General features: G+C 36.7%; 1 protein-coding gene across 1 annotated transcript in view; it reads left to right on the plus strand.

Moving 5' to 3' along the window:
- Nucleotides 1-22,441: 22,441 nt before the first annotated feature.
- The window catches only part of LOC139719343 (uncharacterized), a 48,895-nt gene continuing 48,264 nt past the window's right edge, over nucleotides 22,442-23,072 (plus strand). The window contains exon 1 of the mRNA XM_071630758.1: nucleotides 22,442-22,713. Coding sequence (XP_071486859.1) covers nucleotides 22,462-22,713 — 252 coding nt within the window. The 5' untranslated portion in view covers nucleotides 22,442-22,461. The remainder of the gene's footprint in view (nucleotides 22,714-23,072) is intronic.

Below are 23,072 nucleotides of genomic sequence, written 5' to 3' on the forward strand. Positions count from 1 at the left end.
CTGGAAACACACCCGTTGACATTGACAAATTAAAGATATGTGCCAGAGGATCCGCAACAGAAGATATAACACCTTTCAAAATCATATTGCTTATGTCATCATAACCTGAACTTTTTTTGTTTTTCAAACCAGATACAATATCAATAACCTCATATCTAGTGGTAGGAGTAAAAAATATTGAATGCATATTATACTGATTTAAAAAATCAGAAAAATGTTTATTAGTATGAGGAATTTCTTGAGCAATGTTTTCTCCAATTGTTGTAAAATATGTGTTGAAAATATTTGCTATATCCACAGAATTATCAATAATTTCATCATTATATCTTATTTTCGATATACCAGACTTTTCATTTGATACGTTCATTGCTTGTTTTAATACATTCCATGTACTTTTTATATCACATCTATATCTTTCTAATTGCTTATGATATTTTTTCTTTTCAATACGTATTATCTTAATAAGGGTATTCTTATACGAGGTATATTTCAATCGTGCTTGTTCAGTTTTTTTCATTTTAAATACATAAAACAATTAATTTTTTCTATTTATCGAACGCAAAATGGACTTCGAAATCCAAGGAAGCTTTGGTGTTGTTTTATAATTCCCCCGTTTATCCTTTCTTTTAGGGATACAAATATTCAAATGATTATTGAAAATATCCAAAAAATTATTCATAGCCAAATTGATGTCATCAGTATCAAACACACTATCCCAACTGAGATCATCTAAAGAAGCACAAAATGAAGACAAAAGATGGCTGGGATGAACTTTTGCTAATATGGTTAAATTTAAAATGCGTCATTATTGGAAAATGATCAGTGATATCTGATAAAATTATCGACGAATCTGGAAGGGTTATAACATTACTAAATATGTTGTCAATCAAAGTGGCCGACTGACGGGAAACGCGAGTCGGTTTCGAAATAAGAGGTAAGAAGGAAGAGGATAAGAATGTCTCAAGAAATTCTCCCGAGATATTATCCGTTGTGTGTTTTAACAAATCAATATTGAAATCACCGAATATGAAGGAATCAGAGTTTATAAATAAAGGGTTGGTAAGCAGATCAGTGAGATACGATAAAAAATCTTTGTTGTCGGAATTAGGAGGTCTGTAAATAATACCTATCACAATTTTTTTTACTACCAGGAACAGTGATCTCAATGAAAAGTGACTCAACAATGTCATTCATTTTGCTAAGCTCTTCATGAACAGTGCATATATTATATCCATCAAGCGAAAAAGATTGTTTTGGACATGAGGATAACCATGTTTCGGTGAGTCCGATCACTGAAAATAAAGATTTGTTTGGATTGTCTAACAATAACTGTAATTCTTCAAAATGCTTATTAATACTTCTTATATTCAAATGTACCAAAGAAAATGTATCTTTCATAAAACCCTTATTAATATCTTGAAATTGATTCAAAGTGACATAATTACACAATGGAGCTTGAGTCAAGTCGTTAAAATCATACTGTATTTCTTCCGCTGCTGAATTAATGTTGTCAGCGACTAAGTCCTCATAAAGAAATGCACGATTGTTAGAAACTTCTTTTTCTAAGGAATCAGATTCAGGCGTAGTTGGTCTGAATAAATCAAAGAAATCATCGTCTAACATAGAGTGAAAACGTACATATATTCCGTCATCCATTCTGGATTGAGACATTACTGACTAGGTGTATTATCCGCGCCACTGATGAGAAAAGGCAATCGTGATTAACGTTGGCACAATATAGGAATTGGCACGACCGAAACCAAACGGGATACTGTGGAATAAAAGCAAGTGCAAGGTAGAATAGTAGGCAGCGAACATGCGTGACTGTGAAAGGTACGTGCTCTTTGTATTCATGCGAGCTGTATAACAAGGCTAGTTGGCTGTTAACGAGAAATGAAGTGCTGATAGTGTCAGAGAGAATAAAAAGATATAAGAAACAATGAACAGATAACATGTAGAACGTGGCTAATGTCTCAGTAGGCTCTCCCCCCGATAGAATGCACAATAATAACAGGAGTGAAACGAGTTGGCCAGTGAATATCTTCATTCTGTCACCAAACGATGAGTATGTCTAGGGCCTACATCTATAATATCCTAAATATTAAATCCTACCAACATCCGTCATACCATTTATAACTATCCTTCTTCAAATCCAATCCCCAACCCACCAACCCCTGATTAAACAAAACCTAAATCATCCCACACCCACATTCACCGACCCAAATACATACATACACACACACACACGCGCGCGCGCGCGCGCACACACACACACACACACACACACACACACACGAAGGTTCGTTATTCCGAAGTTTCGTTTTTTCCGAGGCTTCATTTATCCGAAACACACAATTCCCTATACCTAGTGGTTCGTTGATCCAAAAATGAAATCCGGAATAACGAAACTTCGGAATAATGACCCTTCGGACGAATGAGCCTTCGGACGAATGAGCCTTCAGAATAACAAACTTTTGCAATAACGAAATGTAACCCCCTTCCCACATACCGACGCACACCCGAACCGATACCACATCCTTCCTGATGAAACGATTTCCCAATGTTGATAAATAAGACATAATGGACCGTATGCAGAAAAGCAGCATCCGCCCGCACGCAAGCTTCACTCCGAATTCATATACAAATCTGCCAAACAAACTCATCAAATTCAAAGCTGCTGATAAAATCAATATCAATGTTTATGCCAGCAACAGCTTACTAGGTATCCCTCCCCACGCGCAGCTAAAAAACACATACGCAAAAAACTGACATATAAACACATTCTTCCATCACACACACACACACACACACACACGCACAAACGGACACTAAATTATCATGTGCACGCGCACATACACACTTCCTTGAAACCTCACCATGACTTTTTACATGGCATGTTTGCATGGATGTAGCCATGTAAGTTATGTGTTAGTATTTCAATGATTATGTCCAGAACGATATTACCCAGCAAAATGTGCTTCGAGGGCGGGCGACAATCCGTGCCGCCAGCCCCCTACACGGATTGTATTAAAAAATATCTCGAGCTTGGATTTTTATCGGGCTGATGTGAAAACGCCTATTGTGACCCTCTTACAGAATGTAATATTCAGAGATATGGGCATGCACACGCCATATAGCGTAGCCATTTTGCATGATAATATAATCATTATGTATAAATGTGCATACTGTATATTTAGGAATGCTAGTAGTTTTAAGTAACAACTGATATATAAATTATGTTCCTCGACCTAAAAAGCACAGGTGTGGATATCAGAATTTACCTTCTTCAGGTTACATGCCCAGAGATATTAAAAGGCCATTATGGCGGCCATTTTTGATTTATTAATTCTATATGCAAATTTTTGCAACTTATGGGAATACTTCGAAGTTACTACTGATGTCATAATTGTATTCTTGTATTCATAATTTAAAAAAAAACCCCAGAGGTTTAGACACCAGAATTGACTTTTTAATGCGTTTTTTAACTCGATATATAAGCATAAATAGGTTTCATGGTGGCCATTTTGAGTTTATGCAAATAAGGGATTGATCCACCAGTGGAATTTCAGGTAACTTTTAATATGTTATTTTGTTGGCTCTTCCAGGTCAAATGCAAATGGTTTCTGTCGCAATTTGTTTTAGATTTGGTTGTTTGTTTGGGGTTTTTTTTTTCGTATTTTGACCGGATTAAAAAAAGAACAACCGTTGTTGTCGATGTTCGGTTTGTGCGTGTATGAATACGTGTGTATGATCACATTGTGTTACAGTAACTGCTCTAAACAGGAAACTCTAAGGCCTGTGGTTTCTTCCTTTTCCGTTCACACGTTTCACAAGGAGGAAGTGCAATAAGCAAATCTGTGCAACAGATTCATGTGAGGCGTGGAAGGTAACATCAAGTATGTGTTGGGCATGTTGTAGTTGTACCTGTGGCTTTACTATTGTGATTTAGGAGAAAGCTACAGCTAGACTTGCTGGCCCATGATAGCTAGGCTGTGCATGTAAACATGTGTAGGCCTATACCTATCATAAGCTGTTTGATCGTAGTTGAATGGAGCGTATCATTAGCCATGTTCAGAAAAACAAAACTGTTTTTTTTATAGATGTGTTTGTGCAGCAGAGCTGAGGGTCACGTTGTTTATCCGTAGTCCTAAAACAAAGTTATTTCATCTATGAACTTAAGTTGGCACAATAACAATTTTACCTGTGAAAGGTCAGCTAAGAACTCCGGAAATAGTGGTTATGGCATTTAATAGTCAGTACATGATATGCTAATTTCCTTATCTACTTAAAGGTCTTGGTTACCTTTGTTTGCAGTGATTAAAAAAAATGTATAAGATATCACATGTAATGCATATCCGTAGTTCAGTTGTATCACAAAACATCCTACTATACAAAATTTTCGCAACAAAGCCTGAGATGCAGGGAGATATCATTATTTTTCTCTATTAACCATAACTGTAGACGGTGTACTATGAAAAAAAAAATTGTTATAACTTTTGTTTACATTCTGTATATTTAACAATACTTAACAGCAAGTACACTGGCTCGAATTTTCCAGTTGATTGTTTCTATCCCTAACTCACATTTTAGAACTATTTTGAAGCGCTGGTACTGGATTTTTTGTTTCATCTGCAAATGATGAATTATGCCTTTTAGAGTACATTTGCCTTTGCACATTTGCATTTCCACTAACTGATGCAAATCACGTATCAGTACATATCATTAGCTTTACTTTAGCGATGGCTCAGCACTTATCTTTTACACAGCACTACCTTTTGTTAAAAAAAACCCGAATAAATAATGTCCTCCCTTTTCAAGATAAGTTGCGAATAATTACAGTATAATGAAAACCACACAGACGGTCGTAAGTTTCCTGAAACAATAATCTAACAGATATTGAAATTTGAATGTCGGCTCACATGCTTTCCAAGAAAATTGATTTTTGTCACATCATCAAGAGATTAGGCAATCATGGCCGGCGAAACGGGGGGGGGGGACCGCTTTGCGGTCGTTTTCTCAAAATTTCCGGTCCTCCCTCCGGAGGCTGTGTGTGTGTCTCTTAAGATATTTCAGGCGCATGTCACTAGTTCACACCCACGAGTTATACAGCCCATGTGAGTCGATTATACAGTTCACAAGTCATGCAGTACATGAGCTCAACACTAGACAAATAAGGTCCATGAGTCTGACACTAGCCCAACATAGCCCACGAGTCCGGCAAACAAGGCTCATATGCTTGACACAGATTAAAGCAAAGAAGACTAACGTTCCCCCCTTTTTTAAGGTTGACCTCATTGACTCGTGGGTGCCAGTCTTGAGGGATGACCACAAAATTTAATGTTCAAAGCGGAACAGATCCAGGGGTGATCCCCTTCGGGCCCGTACCAAATTAGATACCAATTTTCACACTTTCGTTATCTTAAAAAAAAAAGAGTGTGGCTTTTTTATTTCATTCATTTGTGTTTTGTTTTGTTTTTTGTTTTTTGTTTTTTGTTTTGTTTTTTGGTCTACATGCACTGTTGAGGGTACTTTCAGGTGTTTTATGGCAGATCCAGGGGTGTCCACTTTGGTTGCCGTCACGACTAATTGATTGGGGACCAGTTTTATTTTTTTTTTATGAAACACGTGATCACACTTTTTTACAAACTTGGCAGGTGTTTTCGCCAATGTCAGAAAATATACATATATGGATATCATCATTGTCTCCCTGGGATCTAGAGGTCTCCAAAGGCTTCCAACTTTTGTGAGTTCGGCCTTGTAACAGCCTGCAAGACTGCACTGGAAGGTGAACTTGAGATACTCAGGTGAGCTCTCAAGGTATCAAAATGGTGACAAAAACAACTTTTATACCAAACTCATGTAACTTTGTATATCAACTCATTCATATACATGTTCGCAATGAATTATTGATGTTCCCTCCCTCTTGCAAAGAAAAAAAAGTATTGCAACATAGATAAAAGAATGTTTTGAACATAAAGACAAATTATCACATTGTATGCAAGTATGAAATGTTTTAAACAATTCAAAGATTTCAATTTGTTGTACCTATTGAGCACACATGGAAGCTAATTTGGAGTTGACGTTAGATGAAAACCGGTTCTGTGCGATACTGTTTGCATCCATTACTGTTGAACCAGGCTTCATTTGAGGAAATTTTATGAGGGACAGTACTTGCAAATTCATTCAAATTCATGGAAGTAGGTGTAAAGATAATTATGAAGGTTAGGTAATATTAACATTTTTTTTTTTGCCTTGAATTAATGTATGCAGACATCACAATTAACATTCTCCAGGTTGTATGTAAAATCTATGTGTATACTAAAATTATAAGTTTATTCATATTAGTAATTTGAATAATTGTATCTATGTTTATGTAGATGTTCAGTCACTTATTCCTGAATGTAGATATTGCATCAATTATTCCAGGCAGTGTAGATGAGAGACACCAAAGGCGTTTTCACATCAGCCCGAAGTTTCGAAATAGCGCGCTATTTTCTGACTTGGGAAATTAAAAAATATCTCGAGCTTGGATTTTTATCGGGCTGATGTGAAAACGCCTATTGTGACCCTCTTACAGAATGTTATATTCAGAGATATGGGCATGCACAAGCCATATAGCGTAGCCATTTTGCATGATAATATAATCATTATGCATAAATGTGCATACTGTATTTTTAGGAATGCTAGTAGTTTTAAGTATACAACTGATATCATATAAATTATATTCCTCGACCTAAAAAGCACAGGTGTGGAAATCAGAATTTACCTTCTTCAGGTTAAAGGCATGCCCAGAGATATTAAAAGGCCATTATGGCGGCCATTTTTGATTTATTAATTCTATATGCAAATTTATGCAACTTATGGGAATACTTCGAAGTTACTACTGATGTCATAATTGTATTCTTGTATTCATAATAAAAAACAACATAGGTTTAGACACCAGAACTGACTTTTTAATGCGTTTTTGAACCCGATATATAAGCATAAATAGGTTTCATGGTGGCCATTTTGAATTTATGCAAATTAGGGATTGATCCACCAGTGGAATTTCAGGGAACTTTTAATATGTTATTTTGTTGGCTCTTCCAGGTTAAATGCAAATGGTTTCTGTCGCAATTTGTTTTAGATTTGGTTGTTGTTGTTTTTTCGTATTTTGACAGGATTAAAAAAAGAACAACGGTTGTTGTCGATGTTCGGTTTGTGCGTGTATGAATACGTGTGTATGATCACATTGTGTTACAGTAACTGCTCTAAACAGGAAACTCTAAGGCCTGTGGTTTCTTCCTTTTCCGTTCACACGTTTCACAAGGAGGAAGTGCAATAAGCAAATCTGTGCAACAGATTCATGTGAGGCGTGGAAGGTAACATCAAGTATGTGTTGGGCATGTTGTAGTTGTACCTGTGGGTTTATTATTGTGATTTAGAAAAAAGCAACAGCTAGACTTGCTGGCCCATGATAGCTAGGCTGTGCATGTAAATATGTGTAGGCCTATACCTATCATAAGCTGTTTGATCGTAGTTGAATGGAACGGTATATCATTAGCCATGTTCAGAAAAACAAAACTGTTTTTTTTTTTTTTGTAGATGTGTTTGTGCAGCAGAGCTGAGGGTCACGTTGTTTATCCGTAGTCCTAAAACAAAGTTATTTCATCTATGAACTTAAGTTGGCACAATAACAATTTTACCTGTGAAAGGTCAGCTAAGAACTCCGGAAATAGTGGTTATGGCATTTAATAGTCAGTACATGATATGCTAATTTCCTTATCTACTTAAAGGTCTTGGTTACCTTTGTTTGCAGTGATTAAAAAAAATGTATAAGATATCACATGTAATGCATATCTGTAGTTCAGTTGTATCACAAAACATCCTACTATACAAAATTTTCGCAACAAAGCCTGAGATGCAGGGAGATATCATTATTTTTCTCTATTAACCATAACTGTAGACGGTGTACTCTGAAAAAATTTTGTTATAACTTTTGTTCACATTCTGTATATATTTAACAATACCTAACAGCAAGTACACTGGTTCGAATTTTCCGGTTGATTGTTTCTATCCCTAACTCACATTTTAGAACTATTTTGTAGCGCTGGTACTGGATTTTTTGTTTCATCTGCAAATGATGAATTATGCCTTTTAGAGTACATTTGCCTTTGCACATTTGCATTTCCACTAACTGATGCAAATCACGTATCAGTACATATCAATTAGCTTTACTTTAGCGATGGCTCAGCACTTATCTTTTACACAGCACTACCTTTTGTTATAAAAAACCCGAATAAATAATGTCCTCCCTTTTCAAGATAAGTTGCGAATAATTATAATGAACACCACACAGACGGTCGTAAGTTTCCTGAAACAATAATCTAACAGATATTGAAATTTGAAGGTCGGCTCACATGCTTTCCAAGAAAATTGATTTTTGTCACATCATCAAAAGATTAGGCAATCATGGCCGGCGAAACCGGGGGAGGGGAGGGGGAGGATAGAGACCTTGAATTAAGTGTGGGCGTGGTAATGTTATGTTTGCGCTGAGGACCTTTTTTTTTTTTGCGCAGAAGTGCCCCCCCCCCCCCCCCCCACACACACACTTTTGAAAATGATCCGCCGACCCAGGCCTGGCAATGATGTCATGACATCACAAATATCCTATTTGCTTGCACACTACTTATAATCATCACCTTTTTGTGCGATAGGTGTGCGATAGGTATGCAATGCGTTGAATTGAGAGGGTTGAGACTTTGTATGGTTAGAGTGCACTATTATGCAGCTCAGCAAAACACAAAACAAAACAAAAACACTCTTTCTACCTGATATTTTTCGAGGAAGATTTTGAAAACAAAATCAATGTGTCATATACCATATCAAAGATTATTTAATTGCCTATGAACCTGGTAGGTTTATACAAAGGGAAATTTAACGCATGAATGAACACATTAATTTTTGTCATCCAAAGCAGAAAAGTTAAAATTGCAGCATTGGACATTTTGAAATTCATTTGCAAATGCCCTCCAAGATACCAAATGATAACAAAAGACAAATATAAGGCGATGAGAGACATGAATGAAACAGCAGAAATAAGTTTCCGTTCCCTTGTTTCCCTTTATATTCAATACAAAAGTATAGTGGGGAAACTGAAGGTGAAACATAAGCATTTCCCATCAATTCAAACTTTAAATTACATAGGGAGTAAGCCGTAAAGGTGATAAAATCGACAGAATTTCTTCAATTTACCTTTTGATTAAGGAATTTAAGAATGCACGAGACAAATTCAAGAAACAAGTATTATTTCAAATTTTCTTGATTTGGAATAACGTTTCAAATTTAACTTTCTTTGTTACCATGTTTTTTCTCATGTCTTTTGACTGCGGATTTGACAGAAGATTCTTCATTTTTGTCCATTATTTTTGTCTTTCTTTATCTTTGGAGGGTAAGAGAGACATTATTTAGATCATAGGTTGATTTTTGCAAATTGATTTGCATTTCTATTGTGTTGAATTTGTCTTTTGTTCTCATTAGGAAGAGCAAATACGCTTGAATAACAACTTGTCCATTTCGCGATTTTTACTTTTGTGCTTTGGAATAGAAAAAAACGAGTGTGTTCACTCATGCGTAGAGGTTAACATTTTCATTGACCTGCTAGGCTGAAAGATAATCAGATTACCTTTAACATGGTATATTAAACACCATTTTTAGCCAGATACAATGTAGTCTATGAGAAAGATAAACTTCAAAAGATGTTTACTTTCTTTTCTTTTTTTGTTTGCTGAGTGTACAAACAAAGCAAACAAACAAACAAGCAAACAAACCGAAAGTTGTCTGTACTTCTTTGGGTATGGACCCAGTGATGGCTATAGTGTTAAGGGCCAGAATTCTATGTTTTGACCCATGGATACATACAGCTGTTGTTTTTATCATGTTTTTAATTTTCTGCATTTTTTCTTTGCAGTATACTGGATTCACATGCTGAAGTTACAAATTACAGACAATTCTGCTTGGGTTGTAGAACATATTGTTTAGTATTAAAGGAAAAAAACACACTTTGCGATTCTCCAATTACTCACACACACACACACACAATGACAACCATGGAAGAAGTCGAATGCAGTTCAGAAGCAAAAGTGTAAAGATGTAATGCATCAAAAACGGAATAAACCCCTTCACTTCATGATGGTCACATGCAGTCCCATACTTTGGAGCTCGTTGCCAATCGGATGCTGCGAGGGGCATCTATAGTGGGACAAAATGAATATTAGTGAGAAGTACAGGCCTATGATTAACAAGCCAAAGCACTTGAAATTCTTTGCCAGTTTACTTCTGTTTACCCCTATTTTGTGCAAAATACATCATCAATTGATACAAATGAAGGAGTAAACTGGCTTTTAAGAAATGATCAGAAAGCATACCGCATCAAACCGAACAGAGTGCAAGAAAAAACAAAATCACCTTAGTCTGTTTGAACAAAAAGATCATTTTCCATAAATCTACAGGGGTATTAAAGGTTATTAAAATTTAGTTTAAATTCAACGTCCTCCCCACCCCCCCCCCCAAAAAAAAACAAAAACAAAAACAAAAACAAGGTGATACTGCTATGTGGTATTACGAATAAAGTGGAATTATTTCTTTGTGCGAAAGGAGTTAATATAATAAATCCTCAACTTCAATGGAGAAGGTCCATGAACTTCATTTGAATTCAAATTAAGTCCGACCTTTTGGCAAAATTTGGGCACAAGGGTGGAGACATCTGAGTCGACTGCCCATAACAGTTGATTTGCTCTGGTTGTGTCATGTTCTTGCCATTAAGTCAGGTTGGGTGAGATGGTTCCCTTCACGGGCAAAATGATGTCAAGTCTTGCGTGGAAAGAGAACATCCATACCTGTATAAATTGCCATGAGATCTAGCAGTATCTGCTTTACTCATATTTGTTCAGAAACTATGTCCCTTACTGTAAGTGGAGATGTTGTGATCTAGAAGTTTGCCCACTCTGCTTACAGTGAAAAGTTTGTGGTTCAAGCGCTTTCTAAGCACTTTGTCTTTGAGGGAGACAATATCCATCACACTCCTTTCAACCTAACGGTAAAACAGATAAGAAGTTGAGAAGTAAGGAACCTGAATGGTATGGATTTATCGTGTGTATGCCATAGAATTGCAGCCTGGTTTGAATGGTGACACGATATTTGCCCCTGTTATGTGACAATTGTCAGGTCTTATTTCTCCAAGGATATAGCGTTGGATGTTGTGATATATGACTATATGTTTAATTTGATGTGAGGATTAGGACTACAGTAAGAGTTATGTTTTGGGGTCATAGTTTTTGTGTGGCTTAGCTTGCAGATATTTCGTGGGAGTAATTGCTACAGGAGCAAAATAATGTCATGGAACCGTATGAATAGCCTCCAAAGGATGGAGTAAGATTGTTATAAATGCTGATTTGATTCCAGTGGTAGGGGCAAGAAGTTCGGGTTTAATCTGACTTGATACCAGTGATAGGGGCAAGAAGTTCTGGTTTAATCCATTGAGTGCCAAGGTGAGGTAAGCACTCACCGTTAGAAACACTTGCAGAAACTGAGTAATTCATGTATTTTGTTCCCCCATTTTATTGTACAAACTCGGGTCTCTCCGAAGAGATCCCAAAGCTGGTGTGACAATAAGAATAGCATCCCTATTTTGAGACAAGTGTGAAAGAAAAAGCTTCTAGCTGTCTCGTTCTCTAATCCTCCTCTTATGTTCTTTTTTTCAGTCTCTCTCTCTCTCTCTCTCTCTCTCTCTCTAGCTATCTAATTTTCTGTTATGGTGCCACCCTCTGTCTTTTTATTTCCTGTATTTTTTATTTCAATTTTATTGCTTTATTGGATGTCACATATTTCTGTTCTATGCTTCTGATATTTTTCTTGATTTATTTAAGCTGTATAAAATTGGCTTTTCCACTATAAACATTTGAGGTGACACTGTAATGTCAGCTCTGTTTAAACATGTGCATACGTAAATATTTTGATTTAATTCTCATGGAGAAAACTACCATATGCTAGAATCATATGCCTTTTTTTCTTTAAATTTCAGAAAGATGCTCTGGAAATGTAGATTAGGAATCAAGTGTTGTTTTGGGGGGCCTTATTTTGTGAAAATACATGTAATTAGAGTTCTGTTTATACCTATTAACTGCAATCCCTTGTTCCAAGATTTAATAGTGAGAGACATAGACTGAAGTGGTTTTCATATCTATAGAGATTTCCTGCTACTCACAGAATATATGTTTTTCTTGATTTTTCCCCTTTTTTCGTCGTTGTTAGGGGAAGGGTGTTTATCATATGGGTAGTAGTCAACATTTAATTGTACTCTTGCATGTCTGATGTTCATTTATGCTAGTCTTGTAGTTCTGGTGTTCCATGTAAGAGGTCATTGTCGACTATTTCATTTCCTCTGAGTCAAATTATAACAAGATGGGACACTTACAAAGACCAGCTACCATTGTTTTTGGAAGTGAAGAAAAAAAAATCATGGTTATGTGTTATATTGTAATGATATAGTGGTGCGCATTGAGGTCGTGTACATTGGGAAAAAAATATTTGTTTAAAAACTGCAGAAGTAATGATTTATATCAAGTATCGTCAGTTGGTACTTCACATTCAAAATGAGAAGACAGAATCTTATGTCTTGTGTAAAATGTATATCGTTATTAGATAATGTAACATCTGATGTATGCTATCCAAAGAATTTTTGCTATCGCAGGAAACACTTTAAATTAAGTTGTAGATAACTTTGTTATGAATCTCTAATTATGCATACCTTGTGTCTATGAGGAGATGAATGTATGGAATATTGAAGGAAATGAAAGACACAAATTCATTTGCATAGAAAACAAAAATGCTTTGCCACATGCGGAAATTGTTTTCCCAGTTGAAGGAAAGTCATAAATCTGCTGACTTTATGAGATGAATGATGTTGAAAGGCAATGAGCCCTAACTGACACATTTTAGCCAACTCTGGTAAGAATGCAAGAAGTTTTAGTGTGATGTCAGCTCATATCATGCTGTTCAAACTTTGAGATGATGATAAGCCAAAGCACATTCTTGCTTTGTTTTTGTTTGCTTTGGGACATATTTCCCCCTCTATTTTCTTCTCTTTTTTTGAGGGGGGGGGGGGTGAGGATAAGGGAAAAGGGAAGAGGCAGAAAGCAAATGGTAGAATATACCCTAACACAAGGCAGGTGACTGAAAGAACAAGATCTAAATACTACAAATCTTGTTTTGTCATTCTATTCTATTTAGCAGTTTGGGTAAAAAATGAGAATAGTCAATGTAGATGGCAAAGATATTTCCACTTGTCATAAAGTGGGTTGATAGTGCCCTGTTTATGCCATATTGTGCAAATATGTACTTATACATGTAAACTATTTGAATTTTATCTGCTTTGATGCCTCATGGCTTGATGAATTCATCTGATCTTTAGGACCATTCTGTGCTGTTTATAACTGATTGAAGGGTTTTGTAGGAGGACTGTCAAGCAGGGATTGAATGGTCAAGTCACATTAAAGTTGATTATCATGGTTGTGTGCAGGATTTATGGAGAGCAGAATCATGTGCACTTAATGTTGTTCATACGAAAGTGCGCATGCATCATTAACATGTGAGGAGACACCCAACATAGTTTAGTCTGAACCTCGTGGAAGAAAAATGACAGAAAAGTGATCAAGTGATCGCTCACCATGATCCAGCCTGATGAAAAGAAAAGTTAAGTCCCCTTTTTTAATGATTAAAGAAGCTACAATGTTCGGTGTACATGATTTTTTTCTTCTTTTTTTTGGGGGGGGGGGGAAAGATTAGCCAATTTATGAGAAATCATATACATCAGGGCAACCAAAGCATTGTCATTGGAGTAGTTAAGATACAGAATATGCAAACATGTATTTTCAAAAGAGGTACAAACCTGTAACAATAGAGTACAGATGTAAGTATGTATACAAGGAAGAGGGGGGTAATGTAAAGACCTTGTAAATGTTGGTCTCATCTATTCTGTATTTCAGTAAGATACGAGTGATCTGAATCTGATTTTCATTCTTGTTGGGAATAGAGTTTGAGTTCCCTCATTTGACTTAAAGCCTTCAAATATTATATCATAAACATTCCATGTTTTAATAGGGAAGACAGATACTCCCCCAGCAGCTTTGGTAGCACTATATACCTTTACACTATATTGATGTGGTATAGGTGTTGTGTGGTACTACAATCTAGGCATACTGAAACAAATGCAGTGTAATGCACTATGAAGAAATGTATCTTTTTTAGATACCCAGTGAGAGCAAAGTTCTCAGCAAGTTCACCTTTCAGTAAGCTCTCATTAAAGGTTACATAGTGAATATTGCAATTGGAAATAAAATTAGTGACAAAATTCCATTTATTTATTTTTTCTTTCCAGAAATTTCTTGATTGATAGTTTCTTCTAGTGTTACTTTTTAAAAAAAACAAGTTCAGTGATGTAATGGCTTGCATTAGAAGACTTTTTTTTTTGTGGTAAAGAATAAGATATTTACTTACCCATTTTATTTGGTAATAATAATGTAATGCTGTATAGATATTTCTTACCTGTAGTTTAAATAAAAAGAGAGAGGACAAAAACATTTTTTTTTTGTTTTTTATTTTGTTTTTGTTTCAGGGGTCCTCATATCTATTTTGTTTCAGTAGCGTCGTTCCCGTGCCCAGACTCTCAATGTATTGTTTGGATAGCATGTGGAAAGACTTATCAGCTGTAACACTCTCGTCATGTGATGTTTAATAAACAGCAAGGTGATACGCATACAAGAGGTTAATGATGTGTATTATAACTAGCTCTGCATGGGTGTTGACGGTATGCCACTCAAATCAGACAGCATATGTACTGGGAGTGTAAGGTTATTGCAGTGGCTTTGCAAGCAATATTGTTATTATTATTATCATTATTTTCCCCAAAATAGTGACTTGTCTTGGATATACTATCACAGGAGCTCAGAAAAAGTGGCACTTTTATAGGAGCTCCGTGTTATCTTTATGCCTCCACCCTGAAGGGTGCCAGAGGCATTATGTGCTCATCCATTGTCTCATCCTGATTTGAAAAAAAAGAAGAAATAATAAATGTTACTTGTACTTTCTTGCCTGACCGAGGTACATGTGTATGCTATGAATATGGAGATGCCCTAATTAGAGACTTGGCAAAATCCCCCAAGGTCAGATGTCAAAGTTTTCTGAACATTGATGAAAACTTCGGCCGCAACTCTCCATTTGCAGTTTAATTTGGCAGAAAGGGTAGAAATGAATAGTCACAACAAATCTTTACATGGGATGACATCGGTCAAAGGCGAACGTCATAATTTATGCATTTCTTTTAAAGAATACATTTATATATCAGTTGCTGCCATTACTACAGCTAGGAATGTCCAGTCAAAATATTACAAAAGTAGGATAAAACTGAATCAATGGTTAGTTGAGTAAATAAAATTACATGACTGAAAAGTCAATGGTCAAGGTTGAAGGTCACCAAACTTAACCTAAGATGCTGTCTTCTAGCCAATTCCACCAGGTACAATGTAAGTCCAGTGATAAGGTTCATTTGTGTAATGGATGGAAATTGAATGTGCTTTCCTTGTGCAGAGAGGGTTAAAGGTCACTCCTTGGCCTTGTGTAAAGATCAGTTGTTGGGTCTGTGGTCAAGATCAGTGAGATTCATCCATGTCATCATAACAGATACATTGATTGCATTATAATGCAAGACATCCAAGTAGACCGTTTGCTGCTGTCCAAGTGATGTATTGTTAAGTGAAGAAAAGGACGGGGTTTGGGGTTAGCTTGGGTGAGCAGCACATTGTCAGCACATTGGTCAGGCAGTAAATATGACATTTATCTTGGCATGGCATTAACAGGTGATTGCAAGCAGCGGTCAGAAAGTGGATAAAGCTACTTATATTTCCCATTGTTATTCTCTCAAACTAATAGAAACGTATAAAAGGAAAGAAGAAATGATGTATGGGTGATGATGAACATGTTACTTTGTATACACAGGGATGATGTATAAATCTGGATTGAATAAAATGATGTATTAGTGAAAGATTTGTCGTTCAGTTATGTGTCCTTTGTCTGATGGTCAGAATTGTGCAATACACGTGTTTCGTCAGCAGTGCATAAGCAGCAACTTTTATAATCAGTGCCCAGTTTGAATTTTGCAGTGATTTTGTTCTTCTCTGGTACTTGCATTATACAAAGTATTGACATCTGCGTGTGTCACAATGCGTGGACTGACAGAATTTGGATTTGTGCAGTCGGCTTGAAATAGATTTACCGTTTGTTAAACTGGTGCAGCAGTATTGCAGCAGAGACAAGTTGAAAAAAAAAATACACGGTGTATTGAATAATGTATTGTACAAAATTTACATAAAAATTGCTTGTAGTGTGTGTGTGTGTATGTGTGTATTAAGAGGGCAGCCATGTTCAAGTTGGCTGTATATCTAAAACTGAGGTCAAAGAACATTATTGGCATTATGTATTTTCATGAAACAGTATACTATCTGTCACAATCATGTAAGGAAATTAGATGAATCTATGATGTCTCTTCACAACTACAAGTATCCTGGAAATTGGTTTGTTCATGAAAGTATAGTTTTTAGGTGTCGTGTATCATAAATTGTAAAATGAGCCTTTTGCAGACCCTATCACCCCCATATTTTGCACATGTTTAGTCCTTACCTATTGGTGTAGATATACATGGCGTAGTTAATGTACATGCGTCATATTATGATTATTATCATCTATTGTATTATCATTACTGTCTGTATCATCACATGATGTCTTTTGGAGATTACGAATAATTAGATTAATATCACGTCAAATTGCATCCCGGAACCTTAGACTTCTGTTCTGATACGTTTTTGATGATTTTTTTTTTCCCCTCGGGCCGAGCAATGCTGCTTTTGGGAGCGTTTGCACTCGGTCGGGTACACCCACATCGCTCAAATAACGCTGCTTCGGCATTGTTCCGAGTGCTGCCGAATACAATATCCTAACAAAGACCACTTCTGTTGTTAGATTTAAAGGTGGCGAAGTTCTCAGGACAGGTCCAGGTACTTTTTCATCTCTTCCGTACGGTAACTCTGCTTTAACAGCGACATCGACGATCGTGCACATTTGTCGAGCCTTGTCTACGACGATGATATCCGGATTTGGATGTACAAGTAATCGTCTGTTTGGACATAAACATCTCATTTTCGGAACTCTGTGGTTCATGCACATACCATTAACGACCTCACATGGTACCAGTATTTCATCTTTTTTTTTTTTTTTTGGTGTTTTTGTTTTGGTGTTGTTTTTGTCCCCGCCGAACGAGTTCGAGCAGGGGACTATGAAACGGGCTCCGTACGTGTGTGTGTCCGTGTGTCCGTGTGTCCGTCCGTCCGTGTGTCCGTCCGTGTGTGCGTCCGTGTGTGATCAAAATGTTCAAAATGCTACTCCTTCGCCATTTCTAACCCGATTTTGATTCTGTTTGCTTTATATGATAGCACTACATGGGAGCTTTGAAACTTCTGTACAGAATTTCAGTTGTGACCTTTGACCTTGACCTTTGACCTATATTGTACATTTTGCTTCAAAATGCTACTCCTTCGCCATTTCTAACCCGATTTTGATTCCGTTTGCTTTATATGATGACACTAGGTGAGGGCTTCAAAACTTCTACACAGAATTTTGACCTTTGACTTCTTTGACCTTTGACCTTGATTTTTGACCTACATTGTACATTGCCTACAAAATGCTACTCCTTCGCCATTTCTTACCCGATTTTGATTCCGTTTGCTTTATGTGATGGCACTAGGTGAGGGCTTCAAAACTTCTACACAGAATTTTGACCTTTGACTTCTTTGACCTTTGACCTTGATTTTTGACCTATATTGTACATTTTGCTACAAAATGCTACTCCTTCGCCATTTGTAACCCGATTTCAATTCCGTTTGCTTTAAGTGATGGCACTAGGTGAGGGCTTCAAAACTTCTACACAGAATTTTGACCTTTGACTTCTTTGACCTTTGACCTTGATTTTTGACCTGTATTGTACATTTTGCTACCAAATGCTACTCCTTCGCCATTTCTAACCCGATTTCGATTCCGTTTGCTTTATGTGATGGCACTAGGTGAGGGCTTCAAAACTTCTACACAGAATTTTGACCTTTGACTTCTTTGACCTTTGACCTTGATTTTTTTACCTATATTGTACATTGGCTACAAAATGCTACTCATTCGCCATTTCTAACCCGATTTCGATTCCGTTTGCTTTATGTGATGGCACTAGGTGAGGGCTTCAAAACTTCTACATAGAATTTTGACCTTTGACTTCTTTGACCTTTGACCTTCATCTTTTTACCTATATTGTACATTTTGCTACTAAATGCTACTTCCGGCGGGGACATATATTACGCACCGCGTAATTTCTACTTTTCCTTGTTTTTTTTTTTTTTGGTGTTTTTTTTTCAGAGCTTCGTTGAACGACTTGTGCCAGTCTAATTAAAAGTCAGAAATGCAGTTTGGCAAAAAAAAAAAATGAATAGCCGCGGGTATTGAGTATGAAATCCTTTACAAACTGCATTTTGGTTGGAAGGCGAAAGCTTTTTTTTTTTTTTTTTTTTTTTTTTTTAGTGAAGAGAACTCGTAGTCTGATTTTGCGGACCCTTGGACAGAGTTTGAGCTGAAGAACCCGCCTTGAAAATTTGACGGATGATAGGATATACAGTTGTATCTCACTTATCCAGGTACATATAAATGAAGATAAAATACCTCATATCTCCCAGTTATTTTATAAATTTTTTGTTTTGAATTTTGAATTTTAACAAACGTCTCTATTAGGAAACATTTACCCGTGTTAGCCCTAAACGCTCTGTTCCCACCAAAGAGAATAGAAGCGCACGCAATATGGTACTAGTATTCCCCGCTAATGCAATGTTTACTTTGATAGGATGAGTGAGTTCACGTGGTTTACTACGTAAGATACTATGCGCCATATCGGAAGCATTACGATGGCACGTAGGCCTAAACACTGTCTCATAATGGCAATTATTTTACTGGAGGAACAGTGGACCAGAAGACGCCATTTCTCACTACTTCTGTTGGAACTTTGGCTCATAACCCAGTGCAAACTGGTTCAGTCTATCGGCAACGGTTACTGAAGCGGGTGAATGCAGGTAATCATTCCGAAGGATTGGCTTCACATTCGTCATGTCTTTTTTTCTCTCTCAGCGAACTGTAAAATCACGCCATGGGCTTATGCCATATCAAAGTTACATCTAGCGTAGTCACATTATTGCTTCAGGGAGTGGTGACAATGATGTACCTCTAAGAACACTCGGAATGCAAATGGACTGACAGTTGCATCAAACAAGGGTTACATGCTTCGAATGTCAAACACGGGGCGTTCCATTTTCTCATGTTCTCTATGGTATGTTCCAGCCACTGGCAAGCTGAATAAAATTGTCCATACAGGTGAGTGATGAAATTCGAAAGAGACATTTTCTTTGTGTGAATTCACTCAACTCGCTTTGAATAGCAAGTTGGTAGTCTGATATACAGGCATAATTGTGATATAGTCCCATATAATAATAGAAGTATTGGAACAAGTTCACTCAGTTGACAGCAGGTTCATCCGTCAACCGAGTGAACTTGTTCCAATTCTTCTGTCTAAAGCTCTTCCTTTGAGGACATCGAGCACTCTTCATAGAAGGATAGAATCACCAAGTGTATATATATTTATATATATTTATATGTATATATAAGATATACGAAGGTGGATGAAGATGATAATATACTTGCACATGTTCACATGTTCATATTAATTTCATACACCTGAGTAACATGAAACGTTGACACTTTGCATGCATTATATTGAATATGTTTTAGTCATAGTGAAAGCAGTTCATATTCACCTGATTACCATTTAAAAAATAAACTAGCCAACTTTGTCAGAATAATTGTTACATTTTTTCTTCAAAACCATAGAAGAAAGAGAGTAATGTGTGTACACGTAGTGGTAGAGAAGTTGAACGTCCTTTACGCCTTGACTTTTAAACATGTTTATTTTAATGTATCTGTTATTTTCACATGTACATGTACATTATCACTTATATTTTTGTATACAAATAATCTAAATATGTTTGTACTCTCATACCCTGAGAGGGGGGTCGATAGATTCAATAAAATCTTCAAAATCTTACAAATCTTACAGTGGCATCACCAATTTGCTGACATGACTGGGAAAGGAATAAACTAAACTCCAGACCAGGAAAGACAAGTTTATATAATTATGTATCAGTCAATGAGTAACAATGATCACAACGCAGATGTGACTGGTTTCTGAAAGCTGATTTCAAATGAAGGTATAGATGCTTTATAGTAGTCCTTTCTTCTATACACAAAGGATACAGAAAATTTTCTTTCCCATATACTTTCCCTTACAGGCCTTAGCATATATAGAGCCTTTATAGCTCCCGGTTTGAGGATGCCCTAATTCGGAATATTCTGTTGGTATTTTTACATTACTTCGGACGGATTAAAGTTATTGGTTATTACTCTCTGTTGCTATAACTCCTAAAACGAAAACGAACTTTCTTGAAAATGGAAACAATTTTTTTTTGAAATGTGTCCTCTAAATAAATAATCAACTCTGTTGTGACTTGTGTAATTCAATAAAGCTTTATTACAAAATATTACATAATGTTAGGCACTGCAATTGAAATTATATAACAGTAATTCCCTTGATGCAAAACATCCTTGCTTAATAAATGTCGATCTGCATTTGAGAAAAATCTGCAATTGTTTTAAACAGAAAACTTGCGTGAAAGCATGGTGTACAGTGGAGTGATTTCGTACCACGCTACGTATATATGGCATACGTACACTCAAACAACACTATATACACGTAAAGGGTAAACAATGGAAAATTTCACGTGAACTTTGATTAGAGCTCGTCATATTCGCAAAAATGCAAACAACATAATATAGGAACGGCATAATGATCAATTGATTTCTTGGAAATGGTCATGCACAATATACTGTGATTATGTAGTTGCAAACGTAACACTATAATGGATGGAATTTGACATGATACAATAACAAATTAATTAGGTCGTTGGAAAAGGGACCTTTGAAAAGAAGGCCTCGTATATTGTGTTCGAAGGCCATGCATGCTAATTTACCTATTGATATTATGTTAACAAAGATGTTATAATAAGGGGGAATATTTAGGTTTGCCTGAGGTTATACAAGAACATCAGTTTGTCGGCATATAAGTAAATCGGTGTACAACGAAATTTGATCGCCTTGAAGATGTGTGCCATCAAACCTTTGGAATTATAAAACTTATTTGATTTGATTTTTTTTTTTTTTTTTGGGGGGGGGTTCTGCATTGATATAATTGTAAATGTACACACATGCAAGCGTTTATAAGTTGCTACCAGAATAATGTCCGCTCTATCGGATTTACAATTCAATTCAATTCAATCCAATTCAATGGGTATGAGCATAAAAATGTAAGCGATACAATAAATGATGCAGAAGGGCTTCTTTTTCGGATTCACGAATCTTCTGAGAAAAAAAACCCCGATTTTCAGGTTTTCGGATTTTCGGGATTAACGGATTAACGAATTTTCAGATTAGGCCTAACTGATTTTTGGACTCGAAATAACAAACCTTCGGAAAAGTAACCAAATTCTGTGATACAGTGACCTCATCTTTCCCACACACCAAGACAGACACTTTCCCGTAAACATATTGAAAAATATAATCATGCACATTATTTGTCGCCTTCCCTTGTAGTATAGCCATTATGGAAGAAACGTTTTACAGTCTGGTTATTGTTTGATTGGAGTGCCTCTGTTGCATTCAGTTTTCATTTCTTCCCCACAACTCTGTACCGATGTACTAGTACATGTAATATTCCATTCAATATTCCTCCAATGTGCGTACTTAAGTCGCTATGAATCATATTTATCTGTTTCTAGGAGAAATTCTACAACCATGACTATCTGCCTGAGTCTGTGGCGAGTAAGGATTGGGCGATTCGTCCACCGTTCTCGGAACTTGCAGCTCGGTCTTAAACATGGAAAACTTCACTGCCCTCATTGCACCGGCGGCTCACGACAATCAAGTGACAAAAGTGACTCTCCAGAGGTTGAGGATTATGGGAAACCTAACTCATATGATTCAAAGCTCACATGCCATGACACGAATCCTGATTGTAGGGAAAACTTTCCTCTTCTGGCGAAACCGCTTCCACAACACCAAGCTTGTCATAATATGACAATTCAGTCAGGTCTCCTCGGCACTTTCTCCAACCACATCAAGTGCTGGTTGAGTGTAAGCGGGAGACGAATCTCGGAGTCGTATTTTCAACATCTTACAGGACTTCCTCCAAGCGCAGCAGATGACTTTATACGATACCCTTGTACCCCCATTAGGATGCTACCTATTCCACGTGGTTCATCATGCCGTGTAACCATACTGTCGAGTCTCTTGCCTAGGTTTACAACTAGGGATTCTCCCTGTTCAAAAGGATGCACGAAAGATCTTGTTTGTTCCTGTCGTGATTCGACGATTCAACCCTCAGTGTCAGTTCATCAGAGGTGCACGTGGAGAAACCTCTTGATGGATCCACGCTGTGCCGCAGGAGAGATGATGAATTATCTAGGTCAGCATCTTTCACAGATCACGGTAAGATAATCCAATGTCGTGGGGCAAAAATATCAGGAATAACAATTTCATGGGTGCAATTGTCAAGGGATATAGTGTAAAGGGTAAAAATGTCAGGAGAAATATGGCAGTGGGCTGCTCATAAACAATGCCATGACGATATGTTTAAAACTTTAAATAAATGAAGCCCCTACACAGTCACTTATGGTCTACCTAGCGATTTTATTTATGTTGAAAATTATTTTGTTGTTACACACATATAGGACAAGCTGGAAGTGAAATTGTATAGGCCTAAATATACGTACAGTATATAGGTCCTATTCGTATACAGCGTTAGGTTCTCATCGCTGTATAGGATCACATGAAATACCCTTCTCTTT

Source organism: Diadema antillarum, unplaced genomic scaffold (genome assembly GCF_040938485.1).
Source record: "Diadema antillarum isolate AM-2024a unplaced genomic scaffold, OU_Dant_1.0 scf00000109, whole genome shotgun sequence".
NCBI classification, from domain to species: Eukaryota; Metazoa; Echinodermata; class Echinoidea; order Diadematoida; family Diadematidae; genus Diadema; species Diadema antillarum.